The 18,984-nt window shown below is 35.6% G+C and overlaps 2 protein-coding genes across 2 annotated transcripts in view; both read right to left on the bottom strand.

Annotated features, from left to right (window-relative positions):
- LOC110349421 (uncharacterized) overlaps positions 1–18,984 on the bottom strand; it is a 67,479-nt gene that overhangs the window by 6,824 nt on the left and 41,671 nt on the right. Inside the window, exon 2 of the mRNA XM_087214060.1 lies at positions 15,334–15,424. Within this exon, the coding sequence (XP_087070186.1) occupies positions 15,334–15,424 (91 nt within the window). The remainder of the gene's footprint in view (positions 1–15,333; positions 15,425–18,984) is intronic.
- Positions 1–18,984, bottom strand: part of Eps8 (EGFR pathway substrate 8, signaling adaptor) — a 162,195-nt gene that overhangs the window by 102,307 nt on the left and 40,904 nt on the right. The gene's annotated exons all lie outside the window — the stretch shown is intronic.

The raw sequence follows: 18,984 nt of genomic DNA, 5'->3' as shown, positions 1-18,984 counted from the left end.
ATGCAGCTTTTCACTTGCTCCAAGAAGCACAACCAGGTATTGAAGTCTAAAAATCACCCGTTCCCCTACACACCCCACCCCTCAGCATCATTCTCTATGCGTTGCTTAATGGAACTGGTGGTTTTGTACATTATTCCCTTGGGCCTGCCTTCCTCATTAGAATGCATGCTTTCCAACGGACAGGGTTAGGCTTTGCCACTGTGTCTGTAACACTGACTTACAATCACTGACACATATGTAATAGGTAAAGGTCATCCAACAGATGCCAATATAAACTCCAAGCAAAAAGAAGAGAACAGCTGTAACTCAAACACACAGAGAAAAATTCGTACTTTCCCCATGCATAGACCACAGAAAACCCACCGAGGTCCAGATCTGTGAGAGCCATTCCCCGGTGAGTCCCCACTCACAATTAACCCAACACAAACCCAAGAGAGATTTTCAAAATGACAAATAAAACCAAATAGCCACATTTTGTTTGTTTTAACCTCCAACAACTTGTCTCTGAACTGTTTTCTTTGGTAGATAGAAACAAACAAAGCAATACTGGAAAAACCAGATTATACTCAGAATAAAAGAACAGAGTCTGTGGGGCTTGATAAAAAGTGGTCGCCTGGAAGCAGCCAGTTCTGTGAACCAACAGACACCACAACTCATCATCCACAGTCCCTGGAAATCTCAGCCCCTTGGTTTTTCTCTTCTGGACTCGTAAATTTTATTTTTACTTTCTTCTGCATAAAACGTCTTTTTTGCCTTTGTGTAGGCATCAGGTTAAAAAGGTTTTCTTGAAAATTTGAAAGTAATCACAGTACACTTTATTTCTACAATAAATTTAAAAGAATAAGTACCTGCATGATTTTCAATATTTCATTCAGCACCAAACATGAAACATTCATCCTTTCATTTTTCATCTATTTTATAAACATTATTTCTGATTAAAAAAAGAAATACATGGCAAGAAACAACCTACATCATCAGTCATACTCTTGGCCAGGAATAACTGCTTCCATCTTGCATGTATTTTTCTAGTATTTTTTATATACATATATACATGGAACTCCTATCTGGACAGTCTTGGAACACTTTAACTTTAAAAACTATCCTTTTGTAAGTCACAGCTAAAAAGAACACCATACTATGAATGGCCTAATTAAAATCTTCTATAGTTTTATTTTTAAAAGGTTATTAAACACCAGCATGCAACCAATCTTTTGTGTGCAATTACAATGTTTCTAATACTTCCTTAGAAACTATCATCTTTGTACCGAAATGTTTATGCACACCCCTGAATGTTTTCTTACAGTCAAATTCTAAAGAAGGAATCGCTGAGTAAAAGGACATGTCCCTTTCTAAAGTCGCTGCTGCACTGTCAAAGTTGCCCTGTAGAGATATGATACCAATTTGCATTCTGTTTAGTCCATTCAAGTTGCTATGACCAAAATGTCTTACACTGAATAATTTGTAACCAACAGGAGTTTATTTCTCATGGTGATGGGGGTGCTAGCAGATTCCGTAGCTGGCGAGGGCTCTGCTTCAGACCCGGAGCCTTCTTCCACCTGCGTCCTCCACAGTGGAAGGGTGAACAGCTCTCCTGGACCTCTTTGCAAGAGTGTAATCCCATTTCACACCTACTGAAGGCCCATCTCTCAGTACTATCACACTGGTGATTAGGTTCCAACCTGGGACTTTGGGGGGACACATTCAGACCACAGTACACTTGTACTAGGAGTTTGTGCAAACATTTTTTGCAGTTATCTCACACTGTCACCAGAACACAGGAAAGTGTTTATTTAAAAAAATTTTTCCAAATAGGAACAAACTCTTTGTAAATAGGGAGGAATGGAGGGGTTGAAGGGAGGGCTGGGCAAGGGTGAAAAATAAGAACCAAGAGAGACTATGTAAAGGTGCAAATTTCCAATGATGAATGTCATTATATTGTATACCTAAAATATACCAATGATTAGAATGAATAATCGATAATGCAAAATAGGAAGAAAAGGTCCAAAGGGGTAGGGGTAGTGGGAGGGGCAGGGGAAAGGAAAGAAGGGAAAGGACAAATGATGAGAAATGGAAAAAATGGAAATAAAGTCTTTGTAAATAGTGAAGGGTGGAGGGGGTGAAGGGAGGGCTAGGAATGGGGAAAAAATAAGAACCAAGATGCATTATGTAAAGGTACAATTCCCAATGAGAAATGTAATTGTGCTGTATACCTACAATGTACCAATAAAAGAATTTAATACAAAAAAATTTTTCCAGTGTGCCAAAGAACATAAAAATGTTTCTTAGTTTACTTATTATGTTAATCTCTCTTTAAAACCATTTCCTCTAAGTTTTTTTATATCTTCTTGCTGATTCTTCACCTTTATTTTTCTTTTACATCTGTAGGAATCACTCTGCTGTCAGCATGAATTTTTCATTATATATGTATAAGGCATAACTATGCATAATATTTTCCCTCTAGACCAAAATAAACATACATTTTGGATTTATGTTGTCAATGTTGAGTTCTGTCTTAAAAATATAATGCAGACCTTTTGTTTACCTGCATTTTTCAAGGTAGTAGATTAGATCTGTTTATATCCTCAGTAACAACAGAAGACATTATTCCTAAATTTTAAAACACACCTATTTATCTTTTTATAATTTTCATGTAAGTGGTAATCTTTTCCAAAATACAAAATCAAAATTGCTTTTCTCACCAACTCCCAAGTAAGGTTGTTTTATACTGAAGACAATGAAGTTTACCTAATATTATCTCTCCAATCCCAAGTTACACCTTAATTTTTACTGCAATACTCAATTAAGTTTTTAAAACATCATTTTTATAAGGATGACTGTAAAGCTGAGTAACGGAAAAGCTCCATGGCTTCTCAAGACAAATTCAAAATATCACCAATGAGTCAATCAGTCAATCCTATGTTATTAACTTTCAGAATTTGATGACAATTTTCATCTCAGACTCTCAGGATAAGCTGTATGTTTTAGGTATATGGTTTGTCTCAAATAACACTAAACAGCCTCCTTTCATTGACATCAACATTAGGTAAATATAAGATGATCTGTAAATAAAAGGACAACAACAAAAAATATATATTTCCATCAACAGATAAGAAAAATGTGGTATTTATACTATTTATATAAAATGGAGTACTACTCTCCCATAAAGAAAGATAAACTTGAAGCACTCGTAGGTAAATGGATGCAACTTGAGAATATAATGTTAAGAGAAATAGGTCAGACATACAAGTGTAAATATCACATGGTTTCTCTTATTTGAGAATCTCTTTCTCTCTCTCTCTCTCTGAGTTACTCTGATAGAGTAAGGAGAAGTTCAAATAATGCCCCAAATTACCTATTCCCTTGTTTCAAAAATATTTTAATATATATGCTAATTTCTTTCATTCATACTACTAGTTTTTCTTCATTGAAAAGTTTCTTGCTAATATCTGTTTCTTCTTTGTAAGAGAGAATCCTTTTTGTCTATGTCTCGTACCCTGTGTAATTTAAAAGATAATGATACACAGTGTATTAACTATTTTTATTCTCTTATCATTGTTATAAAACTTTTATTTTTCATAAAATAAACAAAAACAGATTCAGAAAGAACAAGTTAGCTTTTCTGAATATGAATGCACTTTATCAAAGTTCTCTGTATTTTTAAATAATTTAGAAATTAATTTAAATTAGCTATACTTTATTTTAAAAAGTGGTAGTTGATTGCTATCATGTAAGTACTCATTACATAGCCACAAGACATGGATTTTTGGGTAGATTGTCTACAGGAATCTTTTAAAAAGACATACATATGTACAGCTCCCACGCAAATTCTCTTGCCAATGCTCCATTGTGTAAGGAGGTGTTTACAGAAACCTCAGCAACTGCAAGAGTGGATTCTGCTTCATTAAAAAAAAAAAAAAAAACTATCAATTTTCAAAGTTCTTTTCTCCATAAACTTAACACACAATGCATGTAATAAATCTTCAGTTCACTTCCTGGCATTTTTAAATATATATTTATTGGTACATTTTACGTATACAATACATTTACATTTATCATTGGGTGCTTGTACCTGTACATGACGTATCTTAGTTCTTATTTTTCCCCCATTACCTGTGCGCCCTTCACCCCCACCACCCCTCCCTATTTACATAGACTTTGTTTCCATTTTTTTTTTCTTTCACATAATTTTTCCAAGAGATCAACTTTTTTTTTTTTTGGTACCGGGGATCTAACTTGGGACCTTGCACTTGCAAGGCAGGCACCGGAACCACTGAGCTAAATCCCCAGCCCTCCCATCATTCTTGATAGTTACACATGTGCTGCCTTAACAAAGATTATAGAACAGGGCATTTGATGCCTCTTACTCACCGTATAGTCACTTACTTGGTCACTCCCTATGGAAGACCATGCGTGGACATCAGCCCTATAAAGATCCTATTACAACAGCCCTGATTAATCACCAAGGAAAGGAGAAATAGATGAGGGGGAAACTATGAGTAAGAGAAAAATAAAAATATTTTAAATTCCCAAGCTCTGTCTATCTATATTACATGTAAGTCTTAAGCATTTTTTGAAATTTGTCTCAGGGGGCCGGGGATTTAGCTCAGTGGTTTCGCCGCCTGCTGCGCAAGTGAGAGGACCCCAGTTCGATCCCCTGTACCAAAAGGAAAAAAAAAAAGAAAAAAAAGAAATTTGTCTCATATCAGTAGGTTGATTGCTTTATAAATAAGATGTAGCATTTTCCCTTTTGGTTATTTCACAGTACAAACACAGCAATAGAGGTATACATTAAAAGCATACAAGTAGCACATCTTCACACTGAACAGCAGAAATGGTAAACAAAGCATAAACCTAATAAAATCATACATAAGAATAAGTCAAAGATCAGGCAACTTTAATACGATGGGTAGTAAGTCATAAAAACTGAATAAACAGAAAGGTTTCAGGAAGCAAACTATCACTTCTCTTCCAGTAAGCTAACACTTGCTGGGAAGCTGATATTGAGGATAATTTTACAACAGAAATAAAAGACTTGATAAAGCGAGGAATGGGAGCTTCTTTCATATGAAGGACATACTGAGGAACAAAGATTAAAGCAGGAAGTCAGCAAGAATCAAGAAGGACACTAACGTAGTCAAAATGAGTAAATGAAAGCATTTGGGGAGGAGGCTGAGAATTTCCACCTCATCTGTGGGATATAAAATGCAGTCCCTATGGGCTGGCAGGTAACAACAACAACAAAAAAAAATCTAAAAAACAAATCCCTGGATAAGGTGGCACTGAATCAGTGGAGTTCAAATATGTGCCAAAGTCCATGTGAAAGAACTAGAAGTGAAGTACTGTTGTGTTACATGCCAGGTGGTTTAAGAAAAATGATCAAGAGGGAAGGGCCAGGTTTTGTCAAAAGCCTGGATGACAGGAAAGAATGAAAATACACACAACCAGATACAGACAGACAGAATGTCTTCTTGCCAGACAGAAGTGATATAGCAGGCATTCCTGCCAACAGGACAGCAGTAAGAGGTAGATTTGGAAGTGCCAAATATCTGTTTTTCATAAAAATTTAGTGTGAACTGGTAATGAGTTTTCCTACCCCTTCTTCAGGAAAAAAAAACAAAGAACTACATGAATGAAGAAATACGTACTGATTGTCCTCTCTGTACAGTGTATTATATTAGATATAAATGAAACCATAGTTATCCCAGGAGCAGAAATGATTATTCCAATTTAATGATGTAGAAGTAAAGAAGCGAGAAGAAAATACCTTTAATTCAAACTAATGAACCAGAAAAATATTTTGATTACAGAGTTAGAAGAGATGTATTCTAATCAGAATTGGACTAATCTAAACTTTTTTGCACATTATGACTTAGATTTACACTGTTAAACAAGAGGGGTGAAATTCAGTAAGTGGTATTTCTTCAGAGTTTGAAATTCTCTGGTGATCTTAAGTCATTCCACTTTGGAAATTTTATTAATTTGTTTAGGTGAATCTAGGTTATATGCAAGTAACTACGACTTTACTGCTTGCATTTCTCACTGTGCCTGGTGCACCTAGTGATCTGACACCCGGGCTGATTTCGTATTTACCTAAAGATTTAGGATTTTCCTTAGCTAGATTTGCTTTCTAAGTAATGACCTCAACCAGGCAACTCCTACTATATCCACTTTGGCCATTTGGCATATAGAATATATGTATCTCCAAATCAACTCATTTTATTCTTCTAAATTCATTGTTTTACTTGTGTCCCCCCTTCCTTGTTCTTTTGTTATATTTTAAATCTAACTGAAACATTTTAATAGTTCTTCTGTTTGTTGATACTAATAGATTGTGCTTTAAGACAACCTACCCAAAGCTACAGCTTATACAAATACAGTATAGCAGCATATTTAAAGTGTTAACTCATTAAAATAATTAACCAGTTTCCTTTCCTTTACCAAGATGCTTTTGTTAGTTTTCTTCTGCCTCTCCATAATGCTTTAACAATGATGAAAAATTTATCACTATAGCATAGGCTAATAATCCCCTACCGGTTCTGATTGCAACTGAAAGGTTTAAAACTGCGGGAAATGACTAAAGCTCCCACTCGTGAGAACTGAAAAGAAATAATCCACAAATTAAAAGCACTGATGTAGCTAATGCTACTAAATAACTAGTTTTCCATTCTACCTACTTGCTGTTCAGTGATGGAAATTTAACTGTTGCCCGAAGTGTGGTCAACTGGTAATAAGAAAACACAGGTGACCTAACCCCGAAGAATCATACCAGCCATAAAACTAGGCAGACTATTCATCACCATGGTAATAACTCTCCAAACAGACACAGAAGCCGATTCACAGACTCTATTTTGAAAGCAGGGGGTGCTTCGGGTGTGTGCATATATATAATTTACAGAGTGTCCTGTGCCAAACTAACAGCAATCCAAGAGATGAAGCATAGAGAAACTACAGCAGCGGCCCTTTAACAACAGTGGGTCTTGATGCATTAAAGGTAAGCTGTGTGAGAAACCCAAAGCATAAATAAGGAGCAAAAATAGAGGATAGATGTTAAAAAGTAGGAAGAGCTTTTTCCTAATGGGAAAATGGGAGGGGGAGTGAGAAATGGGGAGGGGGAGGGGAGGAAGGTGAAAGGCACTTAAAGAAAAAAAGAATTGGTGGAAATATAGTTTTTACATATGGGGAGGGGAAAGGGAGTGGAAGAAGCGGAGGGGAATGGGACAAAAAAAAGAAGTGAGATGTTTTATGTACATGTACAAAACCCCCATGATGAATATGATCATTATGTACTGTGCACATGTACTAATAAAACTTTTTTAAAAATTAAAAAAAGTAACCATTTCCTCACCACAAAGAATCTTGAGTTAACAAACATAGTAACAAGTCACTGGGGAAACACCTTCCCCAGCACTGATTGATTACTTGAAGGGTCAGACATTGCACCATACCAAATCTATTTGAGGAGGGTACGTATCTTCTGCGTGAAAATACAAAGTCTGCAAATACAGATTGTGTTACTCACATTTCAGCCCAATATCTATGCTTTGTAACTTTACTTTGAATACAAGAGAACATCGCATACCTGAGATTTCAATAAACAGAATGCATTCACTTCAGAGATGCTATTTCCAAAAATATCTAAAGCACAATATATTTTGATACCAAGCTTTGATAGCAAAATATTCAAGTAAATCAAAATGTGCTAAGAGGCACAATTAAAATAAAAAGAAATGTCACAGACTGGAAGAAAATATTTGCAAGTCATATTTCCTTTACCATCCCTTGCAATATGGTGTACATGGTGTGAACACAAAATAAGGTGAATGGTTCCATTTTTTAAAGAAGTTATTACAGTAAAAGATGCATTGCCCTTAATCCACCTCAAAATATTCCCTTCCCTTCAAACCCACTTCTCCCATCATTCCTGCCGCTTTCTGAAACAGTTCTGGAAGCCCTCTGTCTTGTTTTTATGAGGCATGACAAAAAATACAGTGAATGGCACTGGTTGAGTGAAATCCAGTGGAAAGGCTGGATCACAAAACATCACAGCGAGTGCTCGCCAACCTTATTTCACAGGTCTGGCACCGTGCAACTCCTGGTTCTTTCCCAAAGTCAAAATAACTGTAAAAGGCAAACATTTTGAATGGATTCAAGGTACCAAGGCAGCCAAGAGAGGTAATTAATGACACAAAAAAGAACCTTCACAGCTGTCTCAGAAAGTGGCAAGAAAGATGGGGTGTGTTTGAAGTAGGGGGAATATTTTGAGACGGATTAGTGGCAGTGTGTCTTTTACTATAATAAATTTTAATTTAAATATTCACCATATATTTTGACCATGCCTTCTACCTGTGACAAATTCTCAATTGTGTTGTCATCATCATTGTTTTGTCTGAGAAAGTCTGTGTTTCTCCTTCACTTTTGAATAATAATTTTGCTGGATACAGAATTCTGGTGATTTTCTGCTTTCATCTTCCTACACTTTAAATATTTAACTATAGTCTTTTTTTGGAGGAGGGACAAGGTTCCTGAAGAGATATTCAATATTAATTCTTACCCTTGTTTCTCTAAAAGTAAGAGGACAGTTTCTGTCCCCTCTGGCTTCTTTCAAGATCTTCTCTTGGTCTTTGGACTTCTGTTCTATGAAGAAGATATGTCAGCTACAGATTTGGTGCTCGGTGTCTCTCCTTAATTATGGAAAACACTCAGCCACTTTTATTTCAAATATTTCTTTTAATCCTTTTCTTTTCCTTATGGTATTACAGTCCCATGATGTACACATTATACCCTCTGTGGTTGTGGCTAAGTTCTAACATGCTATGTTGCATTTTTTTTTTCATTCTTCTCTCTCTTTACTTTTTAGTTTGGAAAGCCTCTATTCACCTGTCCCAGAGCTGGAAGATTCTTTCTTTGGCCCCATCGACTGACTGGTGGCTTCAAAGGAATCCAAAGCAACTTGCATTTCTGTTAGAGAGGTTTTCTGTGTATGTGTGTGGGGGTGGGGGGGGGGATCCTTGGTTTTGTTGTTTTATTGTTTTTTCTGAGACTGCTTTAGTTGTGACTCACACGTTTTAGTGTAAGGTTTTAATTTTCACTTGGTTAAATATATTTATTTCTCTTGAGACATCTTCTTTATCCTATGAATTATTTAGAGGCATGCTGGTTACTTTCTAAATGTTTGGAGATTCATTACATTTCTGTTATTGGTTTACAATGCGATTCCATCATGTTCGCAGAGGATTCTGCCTGATTTCCTTCCTTTTAAACGTGTTGAAGTACTCTATACAGCCAACGATATGGTATATTTTGACATGTGTAATACCCTCACTTAATTCTTTACTTAGGTATTATTAACTCTCAAGGATTACCCCTCCCCACATACCTCCTGTCAGTGCCTCTAAATTACTCCTATTTAAACATACATTTCCCTTTAACAATTCACAAAACACTCCCAGGAGTCAAGAACCTAAAATAGTTCCCTACTATCTCAATGCTAAATCTAAGTGTGTCTGCCTAGCTTCTAGTCTAGAGACTGTCATCATCTGGAATCTTCTCTAATTCCCATTCCTATATCTTAGCTCAAGATGATTCCTAGGCCTGAAAAGATCCTGCCTTCCTCTATCCGAAACACTTTCCTTCCATCCTTTTTTCTTCCTTCCAAGCCTAGCTCAAGTTTTACTTCTTCCATGAAAACTTCAATGGCTCTTCTGATGATGCCCAGGGATTTTTTTCCCCTTCCCTGAAATCCCAAGCATATCATATTAGTCACATATATAAGATTCTTTCAACATATATTAAGCTTCTATACTTATCCCTCACACTATTCCAAGAAGACTTAAAACTACTACAATCTATATTCCAGTCACTATTCATTATTTAATAATAGTACATTTTTTGCTTTTACAAATATTTCTCCAAGGGCCAGAGATATAGCTCAGTGGCGTTATGCCTGCCTGGCAAGCGCAAGGTCCTGAGTTTGATCCCCAATAATGGGGAAAAAAAATTTTTTTCTCCAAAATAAAATATAGCAGCATCCATATAGGTTAGTTTTGGTTGGTTTGTTTGTTTGTTTTTGCATTATTTGGGACTGAACTCAAGGCCTCTGCATTGAGCTCTATATTACCAGCTCTTCTTTTGTTTTTTTTCTTTTTGAGACAGTGTCTAACCTAGTTGTCCAGGCTGGGCTTGAACTTGCAATCCTCCTGCCTCAGTTTCCCAGAGTGCTGGGATCACAGAAGTTCTCCACCATACCCAGCTATAAGTTAGATTTATGTAAGTAAAGGCCTATCTATGTTACTGGTATATTCATGACATAATTGGATTTTTCTGGACATTTCAACTTTTGCTTTTCCTTGACAATCATACTGACAATTATAGCAATCATTTAATTAGCACTATTGTAATACACACATATATATATTGTCATTTATCCATTCAACAGCCTTATAAGGGAAATACAATGATCCTGACTTTATAATCAAGGAAATAAAGTTTAGTGTTTGCCTGGGGTCACATAACTGGCACAATCAAGTTCAAATTCAGATCTTATTAACTACAAAATTTCTGCTTTTTAACCACTAGGAAAATAATAAAAGCATTGCTTTTCCTAATAGCACCTGATTCCATGCTGCCAGTTTAATTTAACTAGTATTTTAGAGTATATCCCAGCACCATACTAGGTATTTGAAGATAATCTAAAAAACAGTCAACAAGACAATACTGAGACTATTCATATCTGCAAGCAGCTTAATAAACTAATGTCTGCAAAATAGATAATTCTAATTTATAAATGAAACTGTGAATTCTTTGGGGGTAGGATCCCTAGCTTTAATGTATTGCTACACAATCTTCTCTACATTTGTTTCTTGTGTTACTAAAGAGAATTACAAATGTGACAACAGGGCACACTATAAATTTATATCTGTCAGCAGTCTCTGACCACTGCTCATCAATACTTCATTTTTTTGTTGGTTCCATCATACTTTCCCTATAATAACCATGTTCCCATGTTATAATACAGTCCCTCTTTTTACCCCCTCACAAAATAGCTACACTTCCCATGTGACAAAAATGGAGACAAACCACATGACTCCCCACAGCTACATGAAAATAAGAAAATCTTCAATAGCACAACAAACCTATTAAGAGATTGAGTATCATTTTAAAAATGGATTCACAGATGACATGGTCCCATATGTCATTTACTTAAAGCATTCCATTTACTCATTACAGGAATCTCAGGCAAAAGGTTCTGTCAACAACAAATAATAGCATCTTAAAGTCGTATCTTTACAGAACATGGAAATTAATCCTTTTTGAACAGACTCATCAAAACGTTCTGAGCAATTTTTACATAGTATTTTTTTAGCTGGCCTAACCAAATCTATATAGAACCTTTTCAATCTTGGAAATAACTATTCTCTTTGTAAGGCATTTTTGAAAAGTTAAATTCAAAAACAAAAAATCTCAAAATAATTTTTCTGCCATTAAAAGTGTTTCATTGACGCTGGATGTGGTAAACCATGCCTATAATCCCAGTACTCTGGGAGTCCAATGCAGGGAGAATCACAAACTCAAGCCGAGCCTGGGCAACTCAGCAAGACCTTGCCTTAAAACTAAAAAAAAAAAAAAAAAAAAAAAAAAAAAAAAAAAACCGTTTAAAAGGGGCTGGAGACATAGCTAAGTGCTAAGGCCTTCAGTTCAACCCCCAATACTGGAAGAAGAAAAGAGAAAAAAATTTCACTGGCTCAGAGGTTTTTTGTGGCTTTTTTGGTTCATGTGAACTTCATGCTATTTTTTGTATGAAAACGAGTCAGTGTGTGTGTGTTCTCACACTAAAAAGAGTTCATTTAGTTTTCACGTAAGAGTCAGTAATTTCAATCATTACCCAAACTGACATGAAAAAGGTGCTGGATGTACCATTATCTAACTCCCAAGGCTGTATACTCACTCTCAGAAACAAAAGACAAAATAAAACACACACATACACAGACAAAAGAAAGCTGGATGATTAATCACTGTATACGCCTGAATGGGGTTTTTTGTTGTTGTTACTATCACTCACTGGTTTTTTGAGGAGGTAAACCCAGAGCTACATGCATGCTGTGCTGGTGCTCTATTACTGAGCTACACCCAAGCCCAAAATGTCTGTTCTCTTAAATATGATTTTGTTAATTTATTTTTGAACTACCAACTGTTTTCTACAGTGGCTACATCATTTTAAATTCTCACTAGTACCATAAGGGTTCTAATGCATCCAAACGCAAGCCCAGTTAAATTTTTCTCTCATATATTTTATCAGTGCATGTTAATATTACAAGATTATTTTGGGAAGGTGGTACATTTAACATATGTTAATCAAGTTCAATCCCCTTGCCTTCCTCTCTCTTTCCTCCCCCCTTATCCCTGGTCTTTTTCTTTCTTTCCATATGTTTCTCATATAAAGGAATACATGTGATATTTAACTTTCTGGGTCTGGCTAATTTCAGTCACTGGATGGCTTCTAGCTCCATTAGTTTTACTGTAAATGGCATGATTTTATTGTATATATACCACATTTTCTTTATACATTCATCTCCTGATAAGCATCTAGTCTCTTTCTATAGCTTAGCTATTGTGAATTGTGCTGCTAGAAACATGGGTATGCATATATCAATTGAGTACACAGTCCTTAAGTCTTTCAGGAACATGCCTGCAAGTCATATAACTGGGTCAACTAATATTTCTATGTTTAGTCTTTTGGGGAATCTCTATAACGACTTCCATAGCAGTTTCGCTAGTTTACATTCCCACCAACAATGTACAAGGGTTCCTTTTTCCCTCCACATTCCCTTCAGCATACCCTGTTTTTCTTTTCTTGATGATAGCAGTTCTGACTGTGGTGAGATAGAATCTCAATTTAGCTTTAATCTAACATTACTCTGATCACCAGAGAGGTTGAACATTTTTTTCATATGCTTTTTGGCCATTTGAACTTTTTCCCCATGTTTTTACTGGATTCGCTGTTTTATGGGAGTTAAGTTATTTTTATGTTCCACATATTAATCCTCTATTAGAGGAGTAGCTAGCAAAGATTTTCTCGCATTTAGTGAACTTTTTCACTTACCCATAAAAGAAGAAACACAAACTAAAAGGGCAGATTTTTTCTTTTAAACTGATAATTCATTTGTGTGTGTATGTGTGCAAAGGTAAACAGTTTAAATATAACTGCCTATTCCTGACAGAGGAAGGTCTAAAGTTAAACTGTGAATTTCACAAAATTCTGTCACTGTTCCCAGAAACACTGTGCATTAGTGACCAATTAACCTGTCTCCAAAAATCTACAGTAATCCCAGTCAGAGAAGCTGACACCCCTCTAGGCCTGGGCATTCTCATCCTAACAAATCACACACAGTTTCTCTAGCTGATCTACCGTAATGTGAGATTTTTCATCCACGCCACACTCCATTTTGAGCAAGCCCATCTGGACAGATCTCCCTCTGGGCTTTCCTACATAACCATGGTGATGAAGGCAACAGGAGGAGGAGTAGAAATCAGGAATGACAAGAATTACCCACACACTTGTGCCTGTAGTGCACTAGGCATTTCCTCCATGCTATCTCATTTGATCCTTAAAATTCTATACAGAGGGAATTCTGTGCCATTTTACAGCTAAGAAGTTGGAAGCTTGGAGAAGATGCGTGCCAAAAATGGCATAAATATTACGATGAAAACTATGAACTCAGACCTTTCTCCTACATCCTATATTCACTAAGACAAGCAACTGGGAATTGTCTTGCACAACTAGGTTTTTGGAGTCATCAGTTACTTCTTTGGGAAGCCAAAAAAATGACTTATTATTCACTTATAGCAAAACTAAGTCATCATTAAAATGAAAAAGCCCAGGCCTAGAAATGTGTCAACTTATCTGACTACTTAAGAGACATTTCTTAAAGATTAGAGAAAAGCATCTGATCTGCAATAGTGTAAGAAGTCAAATGTTACCAGATGACTCAGCCAAGGAATCATTTAGAGGATAAAGTGTCCAAAGAATTAAAAATGTTGAACTGGCTTTAAAGATTAAAGGACATGTTAATCAGTGTTAAAGGCCTGGACAACTCCTCAGTCACTAAGAAAGAAACTCAGTAAACTACATGAGAAAAATATAACATTTTCTTCTAGATTAAGACATAGAAATAATCGACAGCTGCAACTTTAGGCCAAAGAAGACCAAAGCATCTAGCTACAAAGTAGTGACCACCACACGGATTGTACAATATGTAATAGCAGAGTTCATGAATAATTTTACCACTAGCAGACTAGTATTTGTCTCTAAAAAGATAGATAATGAAAAGAAATATATTAATCCCATTCACAAAATAGTATCTGGCACTTTTACAAAGCCTGGATATACCTTCAAGGAAACCAAGGACAAGAAACTTTATACAAAAACCTCAGCCCAGAACCAGGACTGCATGTACTTAGTGGAAGGAAGAAGAACTACAACAGAAAAAAAGGAAGTTCAAAAGAAAACCAGCCAACCAAACCTACTGATGGAGACAGAGGAAATACCCGCTTAGCTGTACTCAGTGTCACACCCAGACATTGGGGCATCCAGACAAATGGCTCCCACTCTACACAAGGGACAAAATCAGAAACTGGAGTTTCTTCCATAGCAATGAAAGGGGAAAGAAAAACAAAATAATGTAAGCAGGTTTTTAATGGCTCACTTTTAATAACCTATAGGTTAAAGACTTCTTCAAACGTTTCCTATAAGTAGTGAGGAATGCTAAATCTGTTGGGTGATTTAAAGACCACGTATGTAATTGTTTTGGTTTTCTCTCCTCTGGTGCTGCTTCTTCTCCCTCATTTTGTTTACCAGTTTATTCAGATACAATGTATAAGACAGCCCTGTTCTATTATCATCCCAGTGGCATTAGACCACATTAACATTCAAAACTTTCATCCCTAAAAAGATTCTCCCCATGTAACTGGTAATTCCTATGCAATTTACAGCAACAGTTCACAATATTAATACCTCTACCTCACATTTTCCTAAATGAAACATTTTCATATCCGTGATCACCATTTATGCTCACAACACGTAACCTGGCAGAAGCTGAGAGCAAATGCCCTCTCGCTCCCATGTTAAAAACAGACACAGTGACATCGAAATGTGGAGGAGCCAGGGCCAGGACACCTAAAACACAAACAGGTATGGACAGGGAGCTCCAGCTCCTAGCCCGCATTCCAGATGGACAGCATTTTGCAGGTAACTGTAATATTTCTTCAAACACATGTGAGTGACAAAGTTTCCTAAGAAACAGTGGACTGCTTTAAATATATTACAAATAGACTCACCTCAAAAGTGAAGACAAGATCCAATTCATATGTTTCCACTGCTATAGGGAACAGAGAAAAGCAGTCCAATAAGGGATATATTATAGGTGGCCTGCATGCAAAAATAAATGATAAAGGTGAAATATTCATTTGCATATTCATTTACAACCAACAATTCCTTTTGTGTAATAAGGTTTCGTTTCCTTTTACTTATACTTGTCTTCCTTTTATCTAGATTCAAAATTCTAAGAATGGAAAAGTATTGCTGATTTAATCCTTTCAATAACTTCTTTCACTTTTTTTTTGTTTGAATAGGGATCTCACTATGTAACTCCAGCTGATCTCCAACTAGAGACCTTCTTGCCTCAGCCTCCCAAGTACTGGGACTGGAGCCATGTGCCAACACATCCAGCTCTTTTTAGTTACTCTGAGAAGTATTGAACAAGGTAAAATTCTACGATTTAAAGTAGAATTTGAATCCATATCTAATACTACTTGCCTCAAAGGTTCTTTATTTTGTATCCTTTTAGTAACTTCTTCTAAAGCTGTAGTAACTTCTTTTTCACTTAAGTCTAGTAGCAGTGAAAATGGACTTTGGAATAAAGGGGTTCCAGATTTGAATCCCAACTCTATGTACAGCTGACATAAGGAAATATTTAAGATGAGCATTTCATCCCTCCATATCAGTCTTCACAGAGGAGAACATCACTCGCCTAAAGTGATGTGTGACAACTTCAGCAATGTCACTAAGTAAATTTAAAAGTTATATGGCTAAGTAAGTGTTGCACAGTCTATGTGTTAAACATTTATATTTTACTCAAAAAAATAACCTCAAGCTTGGTTTAGATATTCTTCAATCTTTTTAAAGTTCTAACATGTCAGTAATCAAATCAATCTACTGTAAGTAAAAAGCATTAAACTTGAAGCTAGGAAACCAGAGTTGCTAGATGGAGCAAAAAGAAAGAACAGTACAAAGATGTTGGTAGGTCATAATAACAGGGGAAAAATAAGATGTAAGATGCAAAGAAAAAAATTATAAAGCAACTTGAGAATATACAATATAAAACCATACAACTAAGACTGTCCTTAGCCTCCATGTATACACTGTATTGTTACTCAGGCAAATAGTATGCATAATTATTAATTTATATACTGTTTTAAAAGGCTGGAAAGTACTCGGTGCTTATCAGAAAAATTAAAATCCCAGGCAAGGCTTGTAGCTCAATGGTACTGCATTTGCTTAGCATGCATGAGGACCTGGGTTCAATCCCCAGCACTGTCAAAAAAAAAAAAATCTTATTAACCTAAATCATTAAAAAAATTAAAATCATCATATTTACAGGGATGTACTTTAACCCATGAAGACATAGCTAGGAAATTCACTTGTTGGTGATCCTGAAAAGTATATTACCAGGCAAACCTGAAAAATGAGATATTAGCATATTTAATGGAACAAAAACATCAGAAGCTTAAGCCTAAAAACAGTAGTAGACAGTGTATTAAACACAAAAGTATAAAGTAAGTCTCTTCCTTCAAAGAGCTCACAGCTCAATAGAAAACACTACCATACATAGAAATAAGTGTTAAGACTATTTGGCATTATAAAAGAGGTACCAGCAAAAGAAAAATGTTTCCTTTTTTCTCCTTTTATGGCTTTGTCAGCTACTCACTGCTTAGACATTTCCAGTCAGTAGGGGTTGCAAAATGAGACGCGAAGAAGGCTAAAACACATGAAATAGATGACAGAAATGTACACAAAAAATAGAACTCTGTAACAAGGATAAAAATAAGCATCAGCAGTTTCCTCTCCCCCCTTCCTTTTCTACAAAGAAAGGTAATGACAACAGCGACGGCTCTCTGAGAGTGCCTGATGTATAAGAGCTCCTCTTGGCCTCGAAAAGACCCGAGGGTAGGGGTGGGGATTATTATCCCAATGGGACAGATGAGAAAATGCAGGCACAAGGACATTAAGTAATGTGCCCAAAGTGGCACTAGTACATGAAAACCCAAAGCTTGAAAACAGGGAGTCTGGCTTCAGAGCTCATACTCAGTAGTGCATTCCTAAGGTTTAACTAAATATCTAAGATAACTCAGTATCTAAGAAATATCTAAATAATCAAAAATTTCCCAGTGACTCCTATCACTAAAAACTCAGAAACTGAGACGCAAATGCATACCCAGTCTTCCTTTTTATAAGCTGTACAGTTACCTAACCAAATTGGAAATTAAAGTTAAGGTTTTTTTTTAAGGAAACACTCCATACAGTGAGAGGAGATAAAAATGACAACTACCACACCAGTTTACAACCCCTAGCAGTAGTGGTGAACCTATGGCATGCATGCTGCAGCAGGTTGTTTGTAACACTGAAAGCTCTAAAAGATTCGCCATTACTGCCTTCATAAATCAAAGTATTGAGGCATAATAACAGCTAGCATCAAACAAAGAAAAACACATATTATATGTTTGCTTAGGGAAGAAGAAATACCACCCATATAATTAGGAAGTAAGGAGGCAGAAGGAAAGAAGACAAGAAAGAAGACAAAGAAGGAAAGATAGGGGGAAAAAAACTATAGGTTTCATTTCTCGATATTTCTATCACTTTATTAGAAAGTACACAGTACAGAGGGACATGTTAAGCTGCTACAGAGGTGATCAGCAGTATCTAGCTGTAGGAAACTCCACAGGGCAAATGAACCAGTTTCTTCATCAAATAAACTGCAAGGAGAATAAAAGATGAAAAGGAATGTCTATATATTAAAAGACATTAAAAACATATTAATGAGTCATAGCAAACATTATTTGGACTCTCAAAATGTAAAATGAAAAGATTTTGATGAACTACTGGAAGCTGAACATTAACTGAATACTCAATAATATTAAGAAATTTCTAATGTATAGTTTCAGGTATGATAATGAAATTATGACTAAGCCTCTTAAACATATTTTTATCTTTTACAATAAAATATGGTGACATATTTACCAAAAAATGCTATGTCTGAGATTTGCTTTATTTAACAAGGGAAAAAGGAAAATGAAGATATAAATAAAACATGACTAGCAAAGGGTTAAATACCGTTGTAGCTCAATATGGTTACATGAGAGCTCATTATACTACTTGGTCTACTTTGTATATGTAAAGCTTTCCACAACACAATTTTTTTAAACAAAGAAATAGAGTACATAAAAAATGGTACCTCAAATATTAGAAGCTGCTTTTAAGAACAATTTAAAATTTAACTGCACCTTCCTGTAAGAATTGCTTTGACTAAATAATATTAACTAATGTTTCAACTACTAGATACTTTTCTCAATAGTTACCTAAAATGTTACATTTTATTTGTAAGTAACAGCCAATCTATTATTAAGCAATTCCAGTAGAGTCAAAACAGAATTTCTTTGAAAAGAAAAATGGTGACTATTTAAAACTATTAGCAAGTTGCCAAATTTTAGTGTTTTCATTTTTCTTTACTTTCAAAGTTTTTTATTCACTTTCCACTGACACTGGAAAGACATGATGTGCTAAATGGTAAATTGAGGCTTACGTTTTCAAGTCTGGTAATGTATTTGTAGTTTAAATTATTACATTATGACTGTTACATGAGAATGTTGTATTCATCGCAAAAAGGTGAAGAGAAGAAAGGTTCTGAATTTCAGCTTTGGATCTAACACTTA

The sequence above is a fragment of the Heterocephalus glaber genome, unplaced genomic scaffold (assembly GCF_053883595.1).
Source record: "Heterocephalus glaber isolate CG9 unplaced genomic scaffold, H.glaber_assembly_v1.0 deba00001444, whole genome shotgun sequence".
In the NCBI taxonomy this organism is placed as follows: domain Eukaryota; kingdom Metazoa; phylum Chordata; class Mammalia; order Rodentia; family Bathyergidae; genus Heterocephalus; species Heterocephalus glaber.
This window is presented reverse-complemented; position numbering and strand designations above follow the sequence as displayed.